Here is a 22,744-nt window from a genome sequence, read left to right as displayed (position 1 = left end):
GCTGTTCATCTCAATCCTGCCGAGCCCCCTTTGGGCCTGCCGTGTGCTTTCCCTCTCCGTAACCCAGTATACTTACTGGGTTCCTTCTCTCATTTTTTGCGGGCTCCATTGTCCCTGTTTTTCTTGTGGGCATCCCTGGCCCAATTTAGTTTTGTTTCACACATGGATTTTTGCTAACTCACTTTGGGCTTCCTTGGCCCAATTTTCTCCATAAACTTCATCCTTTGGGCTCATGGGTTATCCATTAGCCCGTTACTCTCTTTGTTTTTTTATTGCAGTGGGCCTACTGTGGCCCATGCTTTCTTTTTTTCTCATCTTTTCTGTGGATTTGTTTCTTTTCTCTTTCTGGGCCTATTCAAGCCCATTTGCTTCTTCTGGACCCATCTCATGGACCCTTGAACTATTCATATGCTTTTTTGTCTACTATTTCTTTTAGTCCGCCCATAATTCTGGGCCCTTTGTCCTGCTGGGCTTCGTAAAAAAAAAAAATGAGCCTCAACACAGACCAAATCCTGCAGATCTCAAAGACATAAACATCACCAAAGCCAAAAAAGGGAAGAAAAAACCATGCTTGGCAAGTCTATCGTTAAAACTTAAAACTTGTAGCACCTGTCAAGAGTCATATAATTTAACTAACACCTCTTGGTATTTCTAACATAAACATATGAGTTTTAATTCTCTTCTATCATTGTTGTAACTATCTAATTATTAAAAGAAAATTTAAAATGTTTGGCAATCATTAAAAAGTAAACCAATAGCTTTACAAAACATGAAACTCAAATTTTAAGTATTCGTTACCACTCTGGGTTTAGTAACGGAACTTGAAACCTTTGTTGGGCATTGAAGTGGTGGAAATTTAGATTAACGAAAAAAAAAAAAAACTAAATAGTGTATTGAGTTTGATAGTTTAAAGTGAAAAAAGAAAAGAAAAGAAAAAAGTTTTCATTACCAAATTTTTAGTGGGGAAGTGAGCCCATTCCTCGTGGATCTTGATGGTTTGATTCCCAATGAAGCCCACACACTGGTCACCATTGTGGAAATGGGCAGATGACGATGGGCTAACAAGTCTATTGCGGGAATGCGCAAGGGTGTAACTAAAGAAGAGATATAATCCAATAATTTGATTTGATTTTCCAAACTCATAGCCCAACTAAAGTTAGCCCAGGCCTAGAGCAAAAGGTTTGAAGGATTGGCGAGGGCATAAGCACTTTTAAGACGAAGTCTTCAGAACTTATGGCTTGTTTGGAAGTTTAGAGAGGGAGGAGAGTAGAGGGGAGTAGAGGGGAGGGGAGTAGTGGGGAGGAGAGTAGAGGAAAATGATTCCCCTCCACCTTGTTTGGATGTTTTTAAAATTAGTAAGGGGGAAGGGAGTAATTAGTCATTCCCCTTGTGTAATTTTGTTAATATAATAAGGGTAAATTAGGTAATTTACTTGGTCAATAGTTTATGTATTCTACTCTCCCTCCAAATCTCTCCAATTTGGGGGAATTAAAAATGGGGGGCTAGAGGGAGTTGAAACCCCTCCAAACCCCTCCAAACCCCTCTCCCTCCTTCCTTAAAAAACTTCCAAACTAGGTAATTAGATTACTCTCCCTCCCTCTACTCTATTCCCCCTCCTTTTTTAAACATCCAAACAGGCCATTAATCTCCAACAGGCTTGATAGTAGATTGGATGATAGCACAAATAGAGTTAGGAGGAAGAACGATAACTCTTCATTTCTTTAAGAAATCCCATTTTAGAAAGCGAGGACTTTTTTTTTTTTTTTTTAGGAAGTGAGCCCATTCCTCGTGGATCTTGATGGTTTGATTCCCAATGAAGCCCACACACTGGTCACCATTGTGGAAATGGGCAGATGACGATGGGCTAACAAGTCTATTGCGGGAATGCGCAAGGGTGTAACTAAAGAAGAGATATAATCCAATAATTTGATTTGATTTTCCAAACTCATAGCCCAACTAAAGTTAGCCCAGGCCTAGAGCAAAAGGTTTGAAGGATTGGCGAGGGCATAAGCACTTTTAAGACGAAGTCTTCAGAACTTATGGCTTGTTTGGAAGTTTAGAGAGGGAGGAGAGTAGAGGGGAGTAGAGGGGAGGGGAGTAGTGGGGAGGAGAGTAGAGGAAAATGATTCCCCTCCACCTTGTTTGGATGTTTTTAAAATTAGTAAGGGGGAAGGGAGTAATTAGTCATTCCCCTTGTGTAATTTTGTTAATATAATAAGGGTAAATTAGGTAATTTACTTGGTCAATAGTTTATGTATTCTACTCTCCCTCCAAATCTCTCCAATTTGGGGGAATTAAAAATGGGGGGCTAGAGGGAGTTGAAACCCCTCCAAACCCCTCCAAACCCCTCTCCCTCCTTCCTTAAAAAACTTCCAAACTAGGTAATTAGATTACTCTCCCTCCCTCTACTCTATTCCCCCTCCTTTTTTAAACATCCAAACAGGCCATTAATCTCCAACAGGCTTGATAGTAGATTGGATGATAGCACAAATAGAGTTAGGAGGAAGAACGATAACTCTTCATTTCTTTAAGAAATCCCATTTTAGAAAGCGAGGACTTTTTTTTTTTTTTTTTCCATGTTGATTATGATTATGATTTTTTTTTTCAAAAGGGGTTTGGATTCCTCTTTTCCACTTAAAACCCATAAAAGAGGAGAACATTATGAAAAGGAGACTTAAGGTTAAGGGTTTCGTATTAAGTTATACATTTTTTTTTTTTGGTTATAGTTAGCTTAATTAGTAAAGTTTTTGATGGTTGAATAAGAGATTTGAGATTCAATTCCCGTCTACACCAAAAACTGATTGGTGTCTTGGTCGATGATAAAAAGCTATTATCAAGAGCGGACGCCATAGGTTGAAACTCTCTCCAAAAAAAAGTTATATGTTTTTATTTTTATTTTATCAATTTAAGCTATAAATTGATGAGATTGGTTTAATTTGAAATCTCCATCTTTGTTATTTATTTTTTAGTTATTCAGAATAATAACAAAGTAAAGAAAGTTGAAATATCATTGTTGAAATTTTGTGTTTCACTTAGGATTTGTTCATAATCAAGTAGTCATTGAATTTATAACAAAAAAGAAGAAGCAGCAGTTATTGAACAAAAAGAGTAGAGAGAGAAAGCTTAGCTTATATTGAGAAAATGATTGTCCCCTGATAGAAAATGAAATTGAGTGTTTGGATGAAACACGAAACCTTATCAATATTTCCTTCTTTTTTTTTCATTATGTCACTGTCATAATAAAAACAGAGATGGACAAGATCTTCTTAATTAAATAAGTTAATTTGTTGGAGACTTTAATTTATAAAAGAGTCATGTTAATGATACCCGTAAGACAATTTTTATTTATTTATTTTTTTTATGGCCCTTAAGATCATTGTTAATAAATATTTTAAGAAAATTTTGACTTTTAACACCACTTTTTTATGGTAAATGATAAGTGTCTGTTTGACTAGCTTATTTTTTGCCAACTTATTTTACTATTCAGCTTATTTTTACTACTATTCATGGGTTCCATTATACTTTTTGGTACTATTCATGTATCACATTGTATTATTTCAACTAAAATTTACTTTTATCTACAGTATTTTTAGCAAAAAATTTTCAATTTTAGCAAAATAAGTGGATCCTAAATAGACCCTAAGGGTGCGTTTGGATACCGCTTATTTTGCTGAAAACTGAAAATTTTTTTTTCTAGTTACTGTTCATAAATGAATTTACTGTTTATTTGCCTATTTGCATTGTTCATGTCCCATGAATAGTGCAATAGGCGTAGGTTAAAAAAAAAAAAAAGGCTGAAATGCAGACGCACTGCGTTTCAGCTGAACCCAAACGCTACTTAAATATAAAAAAATTGTAAGAAAAATTAATTATTTTTTCTTTCTTCATAAAAAAATCCTAAAAATATATTATAAACGACATTTTGCTTTATGAAATTCAAAAGGTGGGTCCTATATAAAGTCTAAATCATAAAATGTTTCCCTATTTTTTTTATTCCAAAGTGTGTATATCTCATGATGAAGTATTCTCAGGAGGTAAGGAAAAGGAATTTATAAAAGCAGGCCTTTTTACGCGTCCCAGACAGATCCAAAGTCGCACATACACATTAGATTCCAACAGGGCAACAGGTTTTTATAAAATAGCCAGTAGCAGCAGCACTCTATATAAAACCTGATCAAACGGTTCCTAACAATTTCGAAAAGGATAGAATCGTAATTTCCTTATCTTGTTCTTTCTTTCATTTCATTTTTCCTTTCCCGCTATCTACGCGTTCCTTTTGTTTCCTTTCCACTCGCAGTTTACAACCTTTCCTTTTCCTTTCTTTTCAGTTCAAAATTCGTTGAAGTCAAAATAATCCATAGCTACTGAGTCACAGAGAGAGAGAGAGAGAGAGAGAGGACCGAGTTTGTTCGACTCGGTAAAGGTTTTGATACGGCGTCGTATCGTGGCGTAGGCCATGGCTAGGGTTCACGGGAACTGGGAGAGGTTGGTGCGCGCGACGCTAAGGAGAGAGCAGCTGAGGAGTTCTGGTCCAGGCCATAGGAGAACGCCGAGCGGGATCGCCGGTGCGATCCCGCCGTCACTCGAGCGAGCCACCAACATCGACGCGATCTTGCATGCCGCCGATGAGATCCAATCTGAAAACCCCAACGTCGCGAGGATTCGTAAGCATTGCCTTCCTTTTCAACTCCAATTTTGGTGAATTTGCTTTTTTTTTTTTTGTTTGTTTGTTTGTTTGTTTGTTTTTGTTTTGATTAGTTAATTGAGTTGAGGTATTGAAATTAAGCTGGAGGAGAAGCTGATTGAATTGTTTTCTTAGGTTTACAAAGCGTTTCGTTGAAATTGTTTTTATTTATTTATTATTTGCTGTAATTTTAGTTAGATTATATGGTTGGATGAGTTTGATCAAGGTTTAGCTGTTTTGGTTGTGATGTGGACTTGGATTATGGAGCAATGGTGAGGCGGTGGAGTTGAGAAATTGAAATTAAGCTGGAGGAGAAGATAGTTCTTGCTGAATGAATTGTTTTTGTTTCGTTTAGTTTGACTTTTGGTCAATTTGTTTTTATTATTTTTTGTAATTTTAGTAAATTATATGCTTGGTTGAGTTTAATCAAGGTTAGCGGGCTTCGGCTGTGAAGCGGACTTGGACTATGGAGCAATGGTTAGGCGATTGAGTTGAAAAATTGAAATTAAGCTGGAGGAGAAGATAGTTCATGTTGAATGATTTTTTTTTTTTTTTCTAATTTTGAAACAATTGGGATAGACAACAAGCAGCTTTTTAAGCATTTCTTTCTTTTAGTTCGATTTTTGGTGAATTTGTTTTTATGATTTGTTGTAGTTTTAGTTAAATTATATGCTTGGTTGAGTTTAGGGATGGACCTAGGCTTTAAAGCTAGGGGGGACTGAAGTATATGGTGAAAAAAATTGTGTGACATTTTTATTATATTATTTATGTCTTTTTATCTTTGTTACTCACCCATGGCCCACAACACCCGTTACTTACCCACTACCGGCATTATGAATTTTTTGAGCATTCTAAACTCACACCACCATACCACTGATAATATCAAAAACACATTAAAAACATCCATATTCAAAAGACAAATTTGCAATGGAAAATTACTATTTACTATCAAAAAAAAAAAAAAAAGAGAACCAGCAATACCCAAACTTCTTAAATCCTAAATGACCTAATCCAAAAGCCAAGCAAGCAACATTACAAAATCAACCATAAATGACAACGTAGACCCAAAAAATGATTTTGTGAGCTTCTAGAGAAAGGTGTTTTCATTCGGCTGGCCTGTGTCTTGTTTTTTTTTTTGATAAATAACGTAAGAATATTATTAATAATAGAAAAATTGCCAAACCGAGTACATTGGGGATGTACTATGGGGCACAAATCAAGAAACAAAAGAACAACGGTCAAGAAAAGTAGAAAAAGAAGAACAAGAAAACTGGGAAAAGACCACACTCCATTCAAAGAGAGTGTGTAAGAACAAGGACTTAAGCTCAAGCAAAGAACGTTCACAACCCTCAAAGCTTCTAGCATTTCTTTCACGCCAGATGCACCAAATCAAGCAATGAGGTACTAATTTCCAAACATCCTTGTGACGATGTCGCGCAAACTTTCCTTGCCAAGCCTCAAACAACTCAAGAACAGTATGAGGCATAACCCATTGAAGACCAAACAAACAAAAACCAAAGACCACAACTCCCAAGCTACGGAGCAATGAAGTAGTAGATGATCCACCGACTCTCCACACCTCTTACACATATAGCACCAATCAAGCACTATCATTCGTCTTTTACGAAGGTTATCTGTTGTTAAAATCTTACCTAAGGAAGCAGACCAAGAAAAGAAAGCTACCCTTGGAGGAACCTTCGATTGCCATATCATTCTCCAAGGAAAGGAAACAAAAGTAGGAGGATAGAAGGAGCTATAATAACCTCTAACCTCAAAACCTCTATTCCTTGCAGGCTTCCAACAAACCTTATCTGGGCCAAACCCCGCACTGTCGAAGAATAGATCAACCCCATAAACCGATCAAAGGCTTCTTCTTCCCAATCTTGAGGTGGACGACGAAATTGCACATTCCAGTGAAACCTCCCTGCAGACCAACCCATAACTTCAGCTACCGAGGAATCCTTTGACCTACTAAGACAATAAAGCTCCGAAAAGGCCTCTTGTAAAGTACAATCCCCACACCACACATGCTTCCAAAATTTCACTCTAGTACCATTCCCCACATCATAAACTAGAAGTTTAGAGAAGTTCAACCAGCCACTTCTAATGTATCTCCATAGGCTGACCCCATAAGGACTTGTCACCTTCTTCGTACACCAACCACCCCAAATGTTCCCATATTTTGCCTGTATAACCCTCCTCCATAAAGCATCAGTCTCCATACCATATCTCCACAACCATTTTCCTAGCAAGGCAGAATTAAAGTTTCCCAACCTTCTTATACCCAACCCCCATCCTTCAAAGGTCTACAAACCTTGGCCCAATTAACTAAATGTATTTTGGGATCAACACCAATCCCATTCCACAAAAAGTCTCTCTGTAATTTCTCCATACGCTTTGCCACCTTACTCGGTAAAGGAAAAAGGGAAAGAAAGTATGTAGGTAAAGATGAGAGTGAGCTTTTAATGAGTGTCACTTTACCCCCTTTAGATAAATACATTCTCTTCCACCCTGCTAATCTCCTCTCCATTCTCTCTAGAATAGGATTCCAAACAGATAAATCCTTAAATTTTGCACCTAATGGAAGGCCCAAATATTTCAAGGGCAAAGAAGACTGCCCACACCCCAACAGACCCACCAAAGCCTCCAAATTGGGCACTCCACCAATAGGTACCAACTCCGATTTCCCCAAATTAATACGAAGCCCTGACACCTCCTCAAATCTAGCCAGAATCGCCCTCAAATTAACAATCTGAGAAGGTTCAGCATCACAAAAAATCAGAGTGTCATCTGCAAATAAAAGATGAGACACCATCACTGATGGACTAGCCATACTACCCACAGAAAAGCCTGTGAATTGCCCAGTAGAGGCAGCCACATCTAACATCCGACTTAAAGCCTCCATCACCATATCAAATAACAATGGAGATAAGGGGTCCCCTTGCCGAAGCCCCCTAGAACTTCCAAAGAAATCAGAAGGGCTACCATTGATCAGAATGGAAAACTTTACAGTTGAGATGCAATACCTTATCCATTTTCTCCATTTCTCTGAGAAACCACAACGCTGAAGCATATACATTAAAAAATCCCAACTCACATGATCGTACGCCTTCTCCAGATCCAATTTACACAACACACCTGGAACTCCTGACTTCAATCTACTATCAATACATTCAGACGCAATCAAAACGGAATCCAAAATCTGTCTGCCCTTCACAAAAGCATTTTGTGAACCGAAATAAGCCCATGCGCCACCCTACGAAGCCGATTAGCCAACACCTTAGAAATAATCTTATAAATCCCACCAACTAAGCTAATAGGCCGAAAGTCCTTGACCTCCACAGCATCCACTTTCTTAGGGATAAGGGCAAGGAACGAAGCATTAAGACTCTTCTCAAACACTGCCTGAGTATGAAAATTATGGAATACAGCCATAATTTCTGTTTTCAAAACACCCCAACAAGACTGGAAGAATGCCATGGAAAAGCCATCCGGGCCAGGTGACTTATCACCATTAAAATCATTGATCACCCCAAACACCTCATCTTCCTCAAAAGGCCTATCTAACCAACTTGCATCTTCCATTGAGATACTAGAAAAATTCACATCATCTAAGACAGGTCTATGAGCCACATCCTCAGAATAAAGCTGCCTATAGAACTGAGAAATACAGTCAGCTATAGCAACCGGATCCGAAGACAACACCCCACCCACCATAAGCCTATCAATAGAATTAACCCTCTTGTGAGAGTTAGCTATACGGTGGAAAAACCTAGTATTCCGGTCTCCCTCCCTAACATAGAGAACTCTAGATTTTTGCCTCCAACATATTTCTTCCAATAGAGTAGCTTTTTCTAACTCATCACGAATTCTTCCCATTTCTACCCTTTCCTCCTCTGATAATCCCCGGCTCTCCTCCATATTCTCTAGAACACCCAAATCCTTCCACAATTTTTTAGTCCGAACTCCAACATGACCAAACACCTCCACATTCCATCTTTTTAGATCACTTTTTAGGAGCTTTAATTTATTAGCCATAATAAAACTCGGTGCACCATGGACCTGATAGGAATCCCACCAAGACCGAACCCTATCCACAAAACCCTCATCCTTAAGCCACATATTCTCAAATCTAAACGGCATACTCCCTCTCTGAAAAGAACCACCCTCAAGGACAATTGGAAAATGATCCGAGCACAATCTAGACATCCGTCTTTGAGAAACTGTTGGAAACTTATCCTCCCAATCTGCAGAAAACAAGAATCTATCCAGCCTAGCCTTCGAAACAACTTCTCTAGAATTTGACCAAGTAAAAGTACCCCCTTGCAATGGCAGATCAATGAGACCCTGTTCTGAAATAAAATTAGAAAACTCCCGCATAGCAGCAGTGAAAGAAGTAGACCCCAATCGTTCAGAAGGGAACCTAACCACATTAAAGTCACCACCCACACACCATGGGACACTCCACCAACTATTCAATCCACAAAGTTCCTCCCATAAGAACCTCCTGTCTCGGTATAAATTAGGACCATAAACACCAGTAAACGCCCAAACAAACTGATCTGACACACTTGCAAACTTACAAGAAACTGAAAATCTCCCCACTGCCTCCTCCATTTTATTCACTACCCGAGTGTCCCACATCACTAACACCCCACCCGAAGCTCCACAAGAACCTAAATAAGACCAGTCAACATGTTGGCCACCCCACAAACTACGAATCACTGCTCTATTAATCAGCCCCATTTTGGTTTCTTGAAGACAAACCACATCTGGCCCCCATTTTCTAATCAAATTTCTAACCCTGAGTCTTTTATCATGCTCATTCAACCCTCTAACGTTCCAAGAAATAATCTTCACACTCATTGATAAAGCACAACAGCCCTCTCAGTACTTGAACTCCTTGCTTTATTTGGATCATACTCAACATTCAAGGAAGACAACAAATTCTTCAACTCCCTCTGCCCTTTCTGGCCTGACTTGACCAACTTCGTTTGATCACCCACCACAAGTTTCTGTTTATCTTTCTTTCTAGCCTCCAAGGCTAATAACAATCCTGTAATCTGTTCCTCAAAACCTTCTAGTGAAGTGCCCACCGATTTCTTAAAAGCCTTTATCCTATTGGTTACCCATTGTGATAGTTGACAATTATCCACACTTTCCTTACACCCAATCTCCTTCACATGACTAGACACCAACTCCAACGGACCTTCAGTGGCCAAAGGTACCACAACCAATGGCTCATCACCTCTCTCACCAAATCTCAAACTTTCATCAAATTTCCACAACTCCGTCTCTGTCCCAGGATCCATAGACGAAGACTCTACTAGCCCCTCACCCTCATCTGCCCAACTAACCCTCTGTCCTGCATTAGTAATCGAAGCATTACCTGGTACACACTCGCCCTCCAAACTTGAGCAGACTGACATACAATCTGGAGATCGATACAATGACAATGGAAGCACTAATTGTCTACCATCACGCAATTGTATCATCCAGTCTTTGGAATTACCCCAAGTCTTATCCAAGTCTCCAACCAACTCCCTAATAGTGGGGCCAGGTAGATGAACTCCCTCAGAATCAGAATCATAATATGTAGTGGCTGAACCTTCCGAACCCACACAATCCTCTTCCCCATCTTTCGTTGCCACCTGAGAAGTCAAAGACACTTGTGCCGACAACATCGGGTCACTATAGGCTATTACCGATTCACTGGATGCCTGGACCGCCCCTACTGGCTTGACTGGCATTGTGTAAGATTGAGTATGAAGTCTCGGACCACCAAAATTATCGGCACCCATCACTACCGGAGCAATAATAGAGGACATCATGGCCGAGGACACCACCGGCACCGACATCGACCCACTCAGGTCATTGGTCGCCGATACCGGGTCATGGGATGCATGNTACAGTTGAGATGCTATACCTTATCCATTTTCTCCATTTCTCTGAGAAACCACAACGCTGAAGCATATACATTAAAAAATCCCAACTCACATGATCGTACGCCTTCTCCAGATTCAATTTACACAACACACCTGGAACTCCTGACTTCAATCTACTATCAATACATTCAGACGCAATCAAAACGGAATCCAAAATCTGTCTGCCCTTCACAAAAGCATTTTGTGAAACCGAAATAAGCCCATGCGCCACCCTACGAAGCCGATTAGCCAACACCTTAGAAATAATCTTATAAATCCCACCAACTAAGCTAATAGGCCGAAAGTCCTTGACCTCCACAGCATCCACTTTCTTAGGGATAAGGGCAAGGAACGAAGCATTAAGACTCTTCTCAAACACTGCCTGAGTATGAAAATTATGGAATACAGCCATAATTTCTGTTTTCAAAACACCCCAACAAGACTGGAAGAATGCCATGGAAAAGCCATCCGGGCCAGGTGACTTATCACCATTAAAATCATTGATCACCCCAAACACCTCATCTTCCTCAAAAGGCCTATCTAACCAACTTGCATCTTCCATTGAGATACTAGAAAAATTCACATCATCTAAGACAGGTCTATGAGCCACATCCTCAGAATAAAGCTGCCTATAGAACTGAGAAATACAGTCAGCTATAGCAACCGGATCCGAAGACAACACCCCACCCACCATAAGCCTATCAATAGAATTAACCCTCTTGTGAGAGTTAGCTATACGGTGGAAAAACCTAGTATTCCGGTCTCCCTCCCTAACATAGAGAACTCTAGATTTTTGCCTCCAACATATTTCTTCCAATAGAGTAGCTTTTTCTAACTCATCACGAATTCTTCCCATTTCTACCCTTTCCTCCTCTGATAATCCCCGGCTCTCCTCCATATTCTCTAGAACACCCAAATCCTTCCACAATTTTTTAGTCCGAACTCCAACATGACCAAACACCTCCACATTCCATCTTTTTAGATCACTTTTTAGGAGCTTTAATTTATTAGCCATAATAAAACTCGGTGCACCATGGACCTGATAGGAATCCCACCAAGACCGAACCCTATCCACAAAACCCTCATCCTTAAGCCACATATTCTCAAATCTAAACGGCATACTCCCTCTCTGAAAAGAACCACCCTCAAGGACAATTGGAAAATGATCCGAGCACAATCTAGACATCCGTCTTTGAGAAACTGTTGGAAACTTATCCTCCCAATCTGCAGAAAACAAGAATCTATCCAGCCTAGCCTTCGAAACAACTTCTCTAGAATTTGACCAAGTAAAAGTACCCCCTTGCAATGGCAGATCAATGAGACCCTGTTCTGAAATAAAATTAGAAAACTCCCGCATAGCAGCAGTGAAAGAAGTAGACCCCAATCGTTCAGAAGGGAACCTAACCACATTAAAGTCACCACCCACACACCATGGGACACTCCACCAACTATTCAATCCACAAAGTTCCTCCCATAAGAACCTCCTGTCTCGGTATAAATTAGGACCATAAACACCAGTAAACGCCCAAACAAACTGATCTGACACACTTGCAAACTTACAAGAAACTGAAAATCTCCCCACTGCCTCCTCCATTTTATTCACTACCCGAGTGTCCCACATCACTAACACCCCACCCGAAGCTCCACAAGAACCTAAATAAGACCAGTCAACATGTTGGCCACCCCACAAACTACGAATCACTGCTCTATTAATCAGCCCCATTTTGGTTTCTTGAAGACAAACCACATCTGGCCCCCATTTTCTAATCAAATTTCTAACCCTGAGTCTTTTATCATGCTCATTCAACCCTCTAACGTTCCAAGAAATAATCTTCACACTCATTGATAAAGCACAACAGCCCTCTCAGTACTTGAACTCCTTGCTTTATTTGGATCATACTCAACATTCAAGGAAGACAACAAATTCTTCAACTCCCTCTGCCCTTTCTGGCCTGACTTGACCAACTTCGTTTGATCACCCACCACAAGTTTCTGTTTATCTTTCTTTCTAGCCTCCAAGGCTAATAACAATCCTGTAATCTGTTCCTCAAAACCTTCTAGTGAAGTGCCCACCGATTTCTTAAAAGCCTTTATCCTATTGGTTACCCATTGTGATAGTTGACAATTATCCACACTTTCCTTACACCCAATCTCCTTCACATGACTAGACACCAACTCCAACGGACCTTCAGTGGCCAAAGGTACCACAACCAATGGCTCATCACCTCTCTCACCAAATCTCAAACTTTCATCAAATTTCCACAACTCCGTCTCTGTCCCAGGATCCATAGACGAAGACTCTACTAGCCCCTCACCCTCATCTGCCCAACTAACCCTCTGTCCTGCATTAGTAATCGAAGCATTACCTGGTACACACTCGCCCTCCAAACTTGAGCAGACTGACATACAATCTGGAGATCGATACAATGACAATGGAAGCACTAATTGTCTACCATCACGCAATTGTATCATCCAGTCTTTGGAATTACCCCAAGTCTTATCCAAGTCTCCAACCAACTCCCTAATAGTGGGGCCAGGTAGATGAACTCCCTCAGAATCAGAATCATAATATGTAGTGGCTGAACCTTCCGAACCCACACAATCCTCTTCCCCATCTTTCGTTGCCACCTGAGAAGTCAAAGACACTTGTGCCGACAACATCGGGTCACTATAGGCTATTACCGATTCACTGGATGCCTGGACCGCCCCTACTGGCTTGACTGGCATTGTGTAAGATTGAGTATGAAGTCTCGGACCACCAAAATTATCGGCACCCATCACTACCGGAGCAATAATAGAGGACATCATGGCCGAGGACACCACCGGCACCGACATCGACCCACTCAGGTCATTGGTCGCCGATACCGGGTCATGGGATGCATGCGCCACTTCCTCTGATCCTATCGGCACAGTGGATGATGGAGCGAAATGGGTCGGTCTGTGCTGAGCTCCCTCACCTGCCACTTCCGTCGCTGCTACGAAAGAGCTCATGTCTGAGATCACCATCGGCGACACCGCAAGCATCACCGCTGTAGTGGGCGAGTCATTGGAGCTCTCAACTTTCTTCGAGTCAGTGGTTTCACTTCTACTTAGGCTCGGAATAGCTAAACAGTTCTGATGAGAAGTCTCCAGAACGTTAAGGCCACTAACAGAACTTTCTCCAGCCTCAAAGTTACATGGGCTTGACAGACCCAGGCCCAAAATAGACTCATTATTTCCCAGATGACCCACTGCCTTACTCAAAGTTACTTGGGCTTTGTGAGTGCATGGGCCCAGCCCCACGGTTTTATTCTGAACTTTATTACTCTCTTTTTCTACCCAGCTGCCAGCTAATTTACCTCTTTTAACTCTATCCCAGGAAACCCGCCTCTTTCCAAACTCATTAACATCCACAATCAGCCCTCTCCCTAGCCAACGTGACTTCCTATTATCATGCAACTTTCCAAACTCAACAAATTTTGAATTCGAATTAAACTTCAAAGGAATATTGAGCTGACTTACTTCCGGGATTTTCTCCTCAAAAATCTCCTTACCATTAATACCACCTTCCCCACCCTTACCACCACCCACGGCTGCCAGGGGAAAACTACTGGCCTGAGTTTCATACACTACTACCTGTGTGCTAGAATTATCTCTTGGAGGCTCCAAAATATTCTCCACGACACCATCCTTGACCTTCTCTTTGATACAAGGCTGCTGAACAGGCTTCAACCTTGCCTGCACTGGAGCTTTGACAGCTTCCACATAGGACCTGGCAGTACGATTTTTTGGAACCTGCTTATACTTGTATGGTACAAAATTCAGTCCACCCAAAGCATATTGGGAAGGTTCCAATATTCTTCTTAATTCAATCCCAAAAGTTCTCCATCCTCCTTGTGACTTACCGGCAGGAATAATAATAGTTCTTCGCAGCCCCCCTACCTTAAGCTCTGTCACAGATAAGAACTGTCCAAACGAGTTGGACCCCCGTTGCAAAGTGTAAGCGGTATCGCCATCCCTGAACGTGAAAAATTGCTTCGGATTAACCCCTATCACGGTGTGTTCCAAACTCCTCATCACCCAAAGCGCTGCACTCTTACCCATGAAAACCGATTGCATGTAATATTTTCCTCGCTCAAAAATCTTAAGGGAATAAAAGTTCCCTCCTTCCTCCACCACCAACTGAAATAACTTAGATTCAATAAAAAAACTTCTAAATCCACCCATACTAAACCAAGAAAACAACACAACACAGGATTTATGACTAATTCAAGGTAGCCGGGCCTTCATAGCATTACTAATTCAAGGGAAAAAAATTAGAGAGAGAGAGAGAGAGAGGATTTGACCGTCACCGTCAAAGTTACCATAAGAGGATTTGACCGTCACCGTCAATTGTCTTGTTTTCAAGCTTTTACTAGCTTAAAAGCAAATGTGAGGAAGAGTGAGATTGTCCTAGTTGGGGAGGTTGGTAATATATGTGCTTTGGCTAACATTCTCTGCTGTAGGGTGGGCAGCTTGCCTATGAAGTATTTGGGAATGCCCTTGGGTATTCCATATAAGATAGCATCCATTTGGAATCCTATTTTGGAGATGACGGAAAAGAAACTTTCAGGTTGGAAGCGTCTGTATTTGTCTAAGGGTGGTAGACTCACGCTTTTGAAGAGCACCCTTGCTAGTCTACCTACATATTACCTATCCTTATTTACCATCCTTGTAGCTATGGCTGATAGGTTGGAATGTATTCAGAGAAACTTTTTATGGGGGTCTTTAGAGGAGTATTTCAAATATTCTTTGTTGGCTAGGGAGAAGGTGTGTTCACCTTTAGAGATGGGTGGTTTGGGGATTAGGAAGTTAGTGCTTTTCGATCAAGCCCTATTAGGGAAGTGGTTATGGAGGTTTGGACATGAAGGAACCCATCTTTGGTAGAGGGTTGTCACCACTAAATATGGAGAGGATCGAGTGGGGTGGAATACTTAAGTATGTAGAAAGGCCCACAGGTGTGGTCTTTGGCATGGTATTAATGAAGGTTGGGAGAGATTCTCCAAACATTTGGCCCTAGTGGTGGGTGATGGCTCTTGTATTCTTTTTTGCCATGATAGGTGGGTTGGGGATACTTCACTTAAAATGCTCTACCCTCAGCTATATGCATGTTCAAATGACAAGGAAGCTTGCATTTCTAATGTATTGTTTCTGCAGGATGGTGGAAATGATAGATATTGGAATTTGAGATTTTATAGAGACTTTCACAAGAGGGAATTAGAAGCTGCCTTCTATTTCCTCGATTTCATTCAAGCTCGGATTCCTAGGGGTGTTGGGTATGATAGTTCCCATTGGTGTCTTAATGGGAATGGAAAGTTTGATATTTGGTGCTATTACAATAAGATCCGGGGTGTTTCTATCCCTAGTTTCCCTTGGAAGGGTATTTGGAAGGTTAAGATTCCTAAAAGGGTGGCTTTTTTCATGTGGACAGCAGCACATGGTCGGATACTTACCTTGAATAATCTAATGCTCCAAGGTCTCCCTTTGGCGAATCGGTATTGTATGTGCTGCTGTAATGAGGAAACTATGGATTATCTTCTCTTACACTGTCTTGTAGCTCAATCGATGTGGGTATGAATGTTACAGGTATTTGGGATCCAATGGGTCATGCTAGGTTTAATGGAGAGTTTGGTGTCTTGTTGGAGTTTTTGGCTGGGGAAATTTTCGTCAGACATCTGGAATATGGTTCCTGGTTGTTTGATGTGGGTTGTTTGGATGGAAAGAAATTGACGCTCCTTTGAGGCTAAAGAGAAATCGAATGTTCAGTTACAAGTTCTATGCTAGAGTACTCTATTTGATTGGTCTAGGAGCTAGGGTTGTTCGACTTGTTCTTCCATCAATGAGTTTCTTTCTTCCATTAGTATTATCCCCTAAGTTGCTTTTTCTATCTTTGTTGTTGTTTGTTGCTTTTTCTTTTGTTCACCATCATGAACACCTTGTATTTGCTTTATTCGCCCTTTTTTCATGATTAATACTATCTTTATTACTTATCAAAAAAAAGAAGGAAGGAAATTATTTGAGGTATGATGAAAGCATTTATAGGTTCAATGAAAATGTAGAGTCAGGAAATGAGACTTGTTTATTTATATCTTTCCATAAGTTAGAAAAGGAAAAGAGATTGGCACAATTTCCTGTACATAATTTTTTTGTTTTGTTTTCTATTGTTTGTACATATTTTTTCTGACTACTTCATTTTTCTAACGAAGTAGTCTTCTCTTAGTACAAGTTTTCTTACCCATAAAAAAAAAAAGACTGGCATGAAGGCTGCGACCAGTCCGAGATCAAAGAATACAAATCATAAAGAGAGGAAACTGAGAAATCAACAAAAGACATCGAATGAATGCAACCCTGAGGACGCATTTAGTTGTACAAGGATTTCAAAATGTGCTCTTTGATTACAAAAGTAGGACATTCCACTTCCACCCCATTAAAGGCCCTCCTATTTTGTTCATACCACAAAGTGCACAACACAAAGTGGTGTGACTATACACACCTTAGCTAATTGTGTCACTAAAAATGGCCTTGCCAACACTCCAAAAGATCAAGCACTAACTTGGGCAAAGACAAAGAACCATGTCTCTATGTTTGCAAAGAACAATGAAGTACCAGGTGATGAATAGATTCCCTGCTTTTCTTACACATACAACATCAATCAACTTTTAACAGATGCCTTTTTCGAACATGTCAATTGTCAACAGATGCCTTTGTGATAAGAAGTTTGAATTTTTATGGGTTTGTGTGTATTTGTTTGTTCAAGATATTGGATACCTGTGTGCTTTGGTTTTTCTTGTACTTGTTTTTCCTATCAATGAAGTTTATTACTTATTAAAAAAGGATATTGCATACCTGTGCATATAATATTTAGAAAAGTCTCAAACAACTCTCTTCTGTTTTTGATTTTTAGTGAATTATAATCTGTACCCGTGATCATATTTTTGAACTTGTGTTTAAATATTTGAGAAAATATTTTAAGCTCAGTTATATCTACTTTATTTTGTAATACCTTTACTGTATTTGTTTTCAATTTGACTTTTTTACACTGCTAGCGTCAGCAGTCTTGGTACAGGGTAAAGGGGCATGTTGGAACAATCTTGTTCTTGCTTGTTGGGGTGCCTGCCTTTCTAGTGTTGACATATCTCAAGATATTACCTTCCATAGCTTTCTGTATTTTGTGAAGGTCAATGCTATTTGCGGAGATCATTTGCGTGCCGCTTTGCTGGATTATATGAATTAATAATATGATACTTAATTTTAATAAATATGATGACACAGTTCATACAAGTTACATATATATTTTATTTTCCATTTTAGTGTGTGAGCAGGCATATTCCATGGCGCAAAACCTGGATCCCAGTAGTGATGGTAGAGGTGTTCTTCAGTTCAAGACTGGTTTGATGTCTGTAATAAAGGTATCAATTAAAAACAAAATCTTGTGTGGCACATATTTATAAAATTAAGATTTTATTATTCCTTTCTATTTTTTAAATGTGCTGCAGAATAAATTGCTTGTGCATGTTGCACTTCTTGCTAGAATTTTATCACTTTATCATTTTGAGTTATGGGGAGTTGACTATTTTCTGCAGCAAAAACTTGCAAAAAGGGATGGGGCCCGAATTGATCGTAATCGTGATGCTGAACACCTGTGGGAATTTTACCAACAATACAAGAGACGGTATAGAGTGGATGATATCCAAAGAGAGGAACAGAAATGGCTGGAAACTGGAGCCTTGAGTGTTAACATTGGAGAGTATGGCTGCTAACTAATGCTGCCTTATTTGTTTTCTCAAGACTTATTTGTTTACTTAGATCCAATAATATTTATGTTCATTATTTAGGACTATAACCAGTAACTGGATCCTTCTACTGCTTGTTCCTTCAGAGAATTCTATGTTGCATTTTGGAAATATAGTCCATGAAATACTTTAGTGAAAAGTTGAAATCTGGTCACATATAGTTTTTGAGTAGAATGAGCTGCTTCATATGGATGAAACATCATTTGATTTTACAATTTAGTCTATGCAATGAATTGGTGTGAAATGGACAAGGTCAACTGGAGAAGGTATCTTTATTTAAGTAAGAGCTATGGCACCTTTGCTCCATTGATAGATTTGGAAAACATGCTTTGTTTACTATCGGAAAAGGGTTTTGTTTCCTGTTTTATGTGTTGAATCTGTAGTGGGTTAGTTTTCTTCTTTTTATCCTGCTAGCCTTAAATCAAAGTGATTGCTCACTCTGCATATTTTAAATATCTTCATTGTGCTTTGGAATTGATTTTGTATCATCTTCATTGATAAAATATTCATATTATATATGATCATTTGATTTCTGTTGGGTTTTTTCCTAGTCATTGTTTATTTGTAAGATTCCATGGTAGGACAAGGTGTGGTGCCACACCAGTACATGACCAGACATTTTTGTCCACAGAGCATGGGCAAGGCCTTGACATCCTTGCCAATGGAAGGCTATTAAATGGGCATTCATGCTAGGCCAAGCCTAGGAATGTGAAATCATGCCATTACTTGACCAGCCATCCCATGGCACACCAAGTATTTGCAGCCCAAGTTTGGCAAGGCCAAGATATGCTTGGCCTTAATTGCAGGCTTGAGTCGCTTGACTGTGATTAAGGATGAGCTTAGGCCTTTGGAACACTTATTTTGGTTAGATGTTATTTTGTATGCGCTAATATAGCAGCTTAAATGCTGCTTGATTGGGATAGTTTTTTCTTAGCTCACTCTATAAGCTGGGATTGAGATTGCTTCTTTTTATTATATTTGAAAATCTTGTTTCTATTTCTGATAAACATAATGAACACTTGGAAGAACTTTTAGGGTTCCCCTCTCTATGTGTTAAGCATGGATAAATTTTTTAATTGAAATTAAATTTTTGTTTTGGGTTGGAATTTAGATCTTTAGAAATGAGAAAGGTAATTGCTACCTTGAGGGCCTTGGTTGAGGTCATGGAGGCACTTAGCAAAGATGCAGATCCTGGAGTTGGAAGACTTATAATTGAGGAGGTACTTGCCTTTACCTAACTACCTTTGGATGGGACCTTCAACAAACCATGCAATACATTATATTATTCAATGCTTATTTGTATCTCCTTAATATTTTGTCCATTTAGGATTTACTTTGATAATTTAGAATGGGGTTGAGCTGTTCTCTCTGGTTTTTACTGGATGCTAGTTGATGGGTAATGGTGGCAATCAAAATGTTCATTAAAAAAAAATCTGTCACTATTTTAAAGATTCTGTTTTGCCTTACTTTGCAGCTGTTGGTATCCTGACATATGCAGCTTCCAACATATTTATTAGTGTTTGAAAACTTTGCCTGGAAATAACAGTTTCTCTGTGTGTGTGTGTGTGGCTATTCAGTTGCGAAGAATCGAAAGGTCTGATGGCACATTATCTGCGGAACTCTTGCCCTACAATATTGTTCCTCTGGAAGCACCGTCATTGACCAATGCCATTAGAGTTTTTCCAGAAGTAAGTCAAGTTTTGAATAAGATTTATTTCAATATGCGTTGTCCTTGTTCTTTAGCAATACTGTTACCCTACTTCCAATCTGCTCTCAAATTTACCTGAATTTGAGTGTTTCCCAGTCTTATTACATAACAATTACATGTGCACTTTAAATTGAGGTGACCTTTTCCTGGTGTGCATTTTTTTATTTTTTCCTGCTGTGCTCCATATTATCTATGTGGAGATTGTCCCATTAAAGAAGCCTTCCCGGAGTTGTTTAGAATTAGCCGACTAATCCTCTGAAGAATTGTGGGAGTTATGCATTTTCATGATGGGATGCTTAACTGGGATGTTCAGTTCACTAGATTGGTCCAAGGTTGGGATTTGTAGTCCTTGACTGCTTTCATGGATTTAGTCTATTCTAGAACAGTGAATGGTGAAAGGCAAGATAAACTTTATTGGAGAACTGTCAAGAGTTGGGGTTTTGAGGTGTGTAGTTACTATCACCCACTATCCTTGTCTAGCAACAGTTCATTCCCTTGGAAATTAGTATGGTGATCTAAGAACCCTCCTAGGGTAGCCTTCTGTCTTAGGAAAGATTTTGGCTATAGACAATTCATGGAAGAGAGGCATCATTCTCATTGATTACTGCTATATGTGTAAAATGAGTGGAGAATCGGTTGATCATCTCCTTTGTCATTGTCCCATAGTGTTTGAGTTATGGACAATGGTGTGAAGTTTTTTTGGTCTTCTATGGATAATGCCTCAGAGGGTTTTTGATTTGTTAGCAGCTTGGCAAGGTCCCTTTTGGTTGGCATCGTAATATAGCGTTTTTAAGGGTGGTGCCACATTGCATCATGTGGTGTCCTTGGCGAGATTGGAATGCGAGATGTTTGGAAGGAGGAGATTGGTCTATTCTTGAGATTAAATCTTTTTTTCTCTATACTTTATTGGAATGGAATGTTGCTTTTAAATCTCTTCCCTGTTCTTCATTGTTGGATTTACTTGAGCATTGTAATTTGAGGGACTGCTTGTACTCCCCAAGTACACCCGTGGTGTACATGGGTCTTTCTTTTTGATCAGTAAAATTTTTGTTACTTTTAAAAAAATAAATATATTTGGGTTATCTGTTCAGGTCAAGGGAGCGATATCTGCAATTAGATATACTGAACAATTTCCCAGACTTCCTCCTGCTTTTGAGATTTCTGGACAAAGGGATGCAGATTTGTTTGATCTCCTGGAATATGTGTTTGGTTTTCAGGTTTGCTAATACTTGTATTTCTCCATTATGTTCTTTGATATGTTTGACAGTAGATATGGTATGGGGTAAAATTGCACTGTAAATAGATCTCAGTTTTGCAAACAACTTGTTTGATCTATGTTTTAGTTTGGGCTGATGCATCAATGGTTATTCTACTTTTGATAATAATTTTAATTCTACTATTGATTTTAATTTATTAATTTTTGAATATACATCTTTCTTCTTATCAAAAAGAAAAAAGAAAAAAGAAAAAAAGAAAATGCTTTGAGGATGGAGGTTTTGCGTAATCCTCAAAAAAGTTTATTCAGTTGTGATTTGCTTTACATGTTTTAGTTTGAAACCCTACACAGAGTTAAGGTGATTGCCTTTAAGTACCATATCAGCAAACCTTTTGGCCGAAATACATATAAATTACTATTCTGCGATTGCATATTCTAAGAGCATGCTCTGCTTATCTTCCCTCCTGTCATCCGTTTCTTAGTTGTGTAATTTGACTTTCTTGTATGCAGAAAGATAATGTAAGGAACCAGCGTGAGAATGTTGTTCTTACAATAGCAAATGCACAGACTCGGCTTGGCATACCTGTAGAGGCTGATCCGGTGAGAGTTTCAGATAATTTATTTATGAATCAATTTTCCTAATGCTCAGGTTATCAGGCTTGTCATTTGCTTGTTATTTACTCAGCTTGTTAGTTTAAGAGTTTTGCTTTGTTTTCAACAACTTTTAGAGTCTTGATTGAATAGATCAATATGCTTTTATAATTTGTATTATGTTCCTAGTCAATGATTGTTTTTATGTTCTCTTTGTGAAGCTGTAGATGAATCATTAACATGCAAATATCCTTTTGGTATCAATTGATTTATGCGCACATCAATTGATTTGTTGTGCCAGCTTATAAGAAGATAGGCTGTCATTTATTTATTTTTTAGAGGGGAATTTATGGGGTCATTGATGCCTAATCAATGTCCCGAAATTTATTGAAGCAGAATTTAAATTGAATTTCAGAGTTTTATTTTTTAATACACAGTATATATTTGGTTAGTTGTAGACTATATTATTTATTGAATACCCAATTCAGTCAGGATTTTTTTTTTTTTTTTTTAATTTAAAAAAAAATTATATATATATATATAATATGTATGTATGTATGTATGTATGTATGTATTAAATTCATGGTCCTTAATTTATGTACAAATTGTTGCTTGCTATTACTATTAGATTAAGCTTGTAATTTGAATCTTAAAGTTTTGAATTTCTGTATGTAAGGTTTTATCAGCCCTTCTGGTGGAGGTTGTGAAGGTTTTTTTGTTCACTTTTGAAGCTATGACTGGGTTTGGATACAGCGTTAAGCTGCGGCACGTTTCTGTTCTCGCGTTTTCTCTTTTTTTTTTTTTTTTTTT

General features: G+C 39.0%; 1 protein-coding gene across 1 annotated transcript in view; it reads left to right on the top strand.

Moving 5' to 3' along the window:
- Positions 1-4,249: 4,249 nt before the first annotated feature.
- LOC112028145 (callose synthase 10) overlaps positions 4,250-22,744 on the top strand; it is a gene marked incomplete in the record, with an annotated part of 57,704 nt that continues 39,209 nt past the window's right edge. The window contains 6 exon segments of the mRNA XM_065765572.1: positions 4,250-4,664; positions 17,938-18,035; positions 18,210-18,373; positions 19,531-19,639; positions 19,997-20,107; positions 21,219-21,344. Coding sequence (XP_065621644.1) covers positions 4,457-4,664; positions 17,938-18,035; positions 18,210-18,373; positions 19,531-19,639; positions 19,997-20,107; positions 21,219-21,344 — 816 coding nt within the window.

This window comes from Quercus suber, unplaced genomic scaffold (genome assembly GCF_002906115.3).
Source record: "Quercus suber isolate HL8 unplaced genomic scaffold, Cork oak 2.0 scaffold_640, whole genome shotgun sequence".
In the NCBI taxonomy this organism is placed as follows: Eukaryota; Viridiplantae; Streptophyta; class Magnoliopsida; order Fagales; family Fagaceae; genus Quercus; species Quercus suber.
The sequence above is the reverse complement of the archived record's forward strand: the minus strand, read 5'-3'. Positions and strand labels throughout refer to the sequence as shown.